The sequence below is a fragment of the Micromys minutus genome (genome assembly GCF_963924665.1).
Source record: "Micromys minutus genome assembly, chromosome: 2".
Lineage (NCBI taxonomy): Eukaryota > Metazoa > Chordata > Mammalia > Rodentia > Muridae > Micromys > Micromys minutus.
Window position 1 is genome coordinate 45,905,838 of NC_137971.1, and position 5,523 is coordinate 45,911,360.

The 5,523-nt window shown below is 33.0% G+C and overlaps 1 protein-coding gene across 1 annotated transcript; it reads right to left on the reverse strand.

Moving 5' to 3' along the window:
- Positions 1 to 478: 478 nt before the first annotated feature.
- Positions 479 to 1,402, reverse strand: LOC308416851 (olfactory receptor 5B3-like; the record flags this gene model as incomplete). The annotated part of the gene is made up of 1 exon (XM_080911942.1): positions 479 to 1,402. The coding sequence occupies one exon, from the start codon at positions 1,400 to 1,402 to the stop codon at positions 479 to 481; it is 924 nt and encodes a 307-aa protein (XP_080768068.1).
- Positions 1,403 to 5,523: the final 4,121 nt, after the last annotated feature.

Sequence of the window (5,523 nt, forward strand, 5' to 3'; positions counted from 1 at the left end):
AAAAAAGGGTATGTTTATCTGGATGTCCCTATAAAACGAGCATAATTAACTTAACACAAATAGTGTAAACACTAAGAAATTCATGTCATATTGCTGTAATTTCTGACATCCATTTCCATTAGTCTTCTCACAAAACCTATGAGTGTGTCTTAACATTAAAGGAGATTGTATGCACTTGCTTACATAGATTTATATTGATAGGACAGAAAAAAATATTGTTTAGAAAAGAACTGCATAAGATAATTAAGGTTTTTACAGTCTTAAATAAAGTTATCATAGTCATGTACTTCATTAGTCAATCTTCTGAATAAGATCATTGCATTCTGGAAGGCAACTTCCTATTGCAGAGGTGAAGCTGTCAATTCACATTCTGGAATTTGGTACAGGAATGAAAAATGTGATTCATATTAGAGTTAAGATCATGTGAATGCACCCAAGTGTTTTGTATTCTAAAAACCAAAAATCAAAGGTACGAACATCATCTTGACCTCAATACAATCTTTGTGAATGCATTCTTCACATCCTTGTTTCTCAGGCTGTAAACCAGAGGGTTTAGCATAGGGATGACCATGGTGTAGAACACAGATGCAATTTTGTCAGTGTCCATGGTATGACTGGAGCTGGGCTGCAAATACATGAATATGATTGTTCCATAGAAAATGCACACTGCAGTAAAGTTTGACGCACAAGTTGAGAGAGCTTTGTGATATCCTGCAGCTGAATGCATCTTCAGTATGTTGGTAAAAATGAAGATGTATGATATTAAGATGAGTATTATGGCAAAAAATATATTGAATGTGGCTACATAAAGAAGAATCAGTTTGTTAACATGTCTATTCAAGCAAGATACAATCATAACTGCTAGAACATCACAGAAAAAGTGATGGACCACATTGGACTCACAGAAGGAAAGACTTAATGCATCCATAGTATAGAGGGAAGCATTCAGGAAACCACAAATATAACAGCCAATGACTAGACCTGTGCACAGTCGTGTCGTCATGGTGGTGGTATAATGTAGGGGCTTACATACTGCTACATAACGATCATAGGCCATTGAGACTAAAAGATAATTTTCTACATCAGCAAAGTTTGCAAAAAAGAACATTTGAGTGGCACAAGCATTGTAGGACATGATCTTGTCTCCTGTAAGGAATCCATCTATACCTTTTGGAGTGACTGTTGAAGAATAACAGAAGTCCACTAAGGACAGGTTACCTAGGAAAATGTACATGGGGGTGTGGAGCCGAGAGTCCAAAAGAATCAACAGGATCAGCCCCAGATTTTCTATAAGGGTGATGGTGTAGATGAGGAGGAAGGTGATGAAGAGGGGAAGTTGCAGACCTGGGTCATTGGTGAGTCCCACCAAGATGAAGCATCTCACTTCTGTCCTGTTTTCCATCAGTGATATTGGTTAATCAACGGAAGGCCTTCAAATTTTTAAAAGAAAAATAATAGAAAGTGGTTTGGAACAATAGTTTAATAATCATCACCCTGGATTTCTATTCTAAAATCCTAGTATCTACACAGGAGCTCACAACTGTTTATAATCCAATAGAATAGAAGGGGATCTGTCTGATACCTTCTCGCCTGGTTTGCTATGAGGCACACATTTTGTATAGGCTTGCATGAAAGTATTGCACCTATACATATAGAATTATAGTTTTAAAATGTGTAAAAATAAGGTAAAAATGATTAGAATCTGTAAAAATTAATTGATTTTCATCAAAATATAAACATTTAGTAACTGTAAAATTGTTTCTTTTAATGTCCTATGTACCAGTTAACTTTTCCTGGACTTGTAAAACTAAAATTATTGTACTTACCAGAATAAACATAGTATAGAAACAGCCTGTGCATTGTAATAGCATAATGACTTTGATAAATTATTAGTACATGAATGTTAATTGTCTTGCACAAAACATATTAATTTTCTGCATTTTTATATAAAACAATTACCACATTCTGTTCTGGATCCTAGTAAGCCATTAATCCATTGCATGCTAACAGTCTATAATAATTTAATTTCATTATACTGCATAGTTTTTTATCACAGTGAACTGAGTGACACACTATTTAGTAAGTTCTTCGTGGTCACTGCATATTTTTTATCATTAAAAATCTATTGAACAACAAATATTTAAACAAAACATGAAGTGTTTCTTCTAAATATTAGTGTGTTTTAATGAGGTACTGAGCTCTGGATTACAATTTTACATTTTTCTACATAGTTTCTCATGCTTCTAATAAAACATATCTTGATAATAAGGACATATCTAATTAATAAGGACACATCCATAATTATGGAAATATGACCAGGTCACAGAAGGCTTTAGCTATAATCAGCATTCTTTAACACTGAAATTACTAGTTTTGCTGCACTTCCAATTGGGAGAGGACAAATTTTTCAAGTTCAGACTCCAATTTAGAAAACCTGACCTAAGTTTAAATTCAGGTAAACTAATAGGCTGGCACTTAGAATTAGTTTCCAAGTTGTCACCCAATAAAATGTGACACTAACTTCAGTCTGTAGGCTAATCTCCAACAAAATTACACACCCAGGTTACAAGTCCAACGCTTGCCTAATGACTTTCAGTGCAGAGGAAAACAGAAATTTAAACATATATTAAAATTTTGATGTAGTCTCAAATTACAATATTTTACATTGTTCCCCATTCAATAAATTCTACAATCAATCTGGGTAATTAATGTTAACATGTTTTATGATGAAAACTAAGATAAAGATGTAATTAACATGCTAAATATATACAAACATATATTATAAAGATAAGAATCAAACAAAGTCATTTGGTTTCATATGTACCTATTATAAAACATATATGATCTAATGAACCCTCATTGATATCTAGACACATTAATTTTAGCTATATGAAACAGATAATTAAAACTGACAATATGGAAATCAAATATCTGAAGAGGCCAAGTTTGGCCTTTCACCCACTACAGTTTACCTCTCTAGGACTTTAGGAAGACAGTGGGTTGATCTAGAGACTTGCCTTCCTTCCTAAATAACACAATTTTCAAGTCCAGTATCTTGTTTTTTAATAGCTGTTTAATACTCCACTGTGTATATGTACCATATCTTTTGTATCCATTCCTCTGTTGAAACCAACCAGAACCCTCAAAGCTCCCATGAAGTAAACCACCACCTAAAGAGTACACATGGGGGGACACATCACTCCAGCCACATATGTAGCAGAGGATGGCATTGTATGGCATCACCAGGAGATGGCCGTGGTCCTATGAAGGCTTGTTTACTCAGTATGGGGGAATGTCAGAGTGTTCAGGTGGGAGTGGGTGGGTGGGAAAAGGAGAATCTTCATAGAAGCAGGGGAGAAAAAGTGGGAGGGGGAAACCATGAGATCGGATTACATTTGAAATGTAAATATATAAAATATCCAATAAAAATGTTAAAGGAAAAGAAAACTTAGAATCTAAGAAGTTAAATGATAGTCTCAATTTTTGAGACTGCTATGAGAAACAATCAGGTACAAGAGTTACAGATTATGTATAACATAAATCTAACCTCATAGCATAAGATTTTAAATGTGACTGAGCCTTATTCAGTCTTCAGAATAGCTAAGCCATATTCAGTGCACAGAAAGATCAACTTATCTTCTGAGTCTGCCTCTTTTCTGATTGTTTCTTCTATTCAGTTGAATGAAGCTACACCGAACAACATAAAATTACACCAGCTATTTTATATTTTTCATGCTTTCTGATAGGGTATTTAATAATTAAATTATTAAAATTCTTGCAGTGTTTTGACATTTATACTTCAACTCAGCATCACAAAACTAGTTTTATAATAACCTTTAGCCTATGAACTATGAGTTCTCAAATCTATTTTTAAACATGTTTTCAAAAAGTTACAGTAGTTATACACAGACCATTTGTTTTATAGAATTGTCCTTCTCATTGGCTTGAAAAGGCCCTGTTTATAGTAGGATAATTATTCTAAATAGTTACCCTAAAATTTTTAAATCTACTATGTAATATTTCTCAAATCTTCTTCCTGCTGCTTGTGCTTAGGAAGTAGTCAATATGTCTAGCTTGTCTAAGCAAGAAGGACAGAATTTTCACACAAAGTTTTTAATTCACCACGCATTCCTCCTCTTCTCTTGTAAGAGTCGCATACCTTTTTTTATCTGGAATACATACTATAGGAAAAGAAGACAATATCTCTTCTATAATTCACAGGTTATGACTCTACATAAAAATATAGGAGACTGTCAGAGAACCTATAAATAGCTTGCAAGATAATGGTCAATCAGTGTGACCTCTAATCTTTAAGGTGTTTTTTTTTTTCTCACCTTTCTTGAAGGCTCATAGCTAATCTTCAAGTATGTTAAAAAACCTGCATTTGTTAACAATGACTGCCATTAATAAAATAAATAACATCTAATGGATAATAGCACGCAGTATTTAACCTAATGTGTGATACTGGTATTTCAGAAACTAATACTTGGAGGTGTGCGGAGAATTTTAGACACTAAAAAAGCTCTAGAGATTCCTCCAGAGTATAGCTAAAAATCCTCATATTGTCTTCTTAGGGAAAAAATTAACTGACCTTGGGGACCAAGCTTGCTTCTTAAGAGTTAAGTTTTATTTTTAATGAGTGAATGAAAACACAATGTCATGCATATTAATGAGGTCCTGTGCAATGCTTCTATACATAATGTACTTGGTAAAATGTTCAAATTACATTAAGTATGCCTGTCTCCTCAAGCACTATTTTCTATGTTAAAAAATGTTCAACATTCTTCTTTCTAGCCTTTTGTTTTCATTCCTTACAGTCTATCTAAAAATTATACTACATTATTTCTATGTATAGTAACTCTTTATGCCCCCAAACACATTTGAGATTGTTCCTAGCTAACTGTAACTTCCTAAAATATCTAATGATCATTGGTTCTTCATTATGAGCTGCCTATTCTAGTATTCTACTGAATGCTCTGTGTTACTTTTTACAAAAAAAAAATGGTCTACTTATTTCTTAAAACCACTATATTTTATTTTTATTATATAAAGGGTATTTTTCTTCATTTGCTCATTTATGATGTTAGTATATAGAAGTCCAAGAAGAATTTAGAAAAGTCAGTTCTCCCTTGCCCTTACATGGATACCAGGGTTTGAACACAGATCATTATCTTGTAAGCAAGCTCCTTTATCCATCAAGCTATCTCACTAGAACCCATTTATTAATTACTTACTACTGAGTTTTATAATTGCTTTTATACTCTGAAAATAAACCCTCTTACAAATACACAGTTTTGACTTTTTCTGCTATGTAATTGTTTCTTTTTATTCTCTAGAATAAGTACTTTGCCAAGAAGATTAATTTTACTTTGAGACAATCATTTTTTTCTTTTGTTTATATTTGGCTTTCTATTTTTTTCTTATTTTTTTATTTTCTGCAAAACAAGGATAAAATTTTAAACAAAAGAAAAAACCACTACACCCATTGCAATGTAATGTGTTCAAGTGTCCTTTGCATATGTC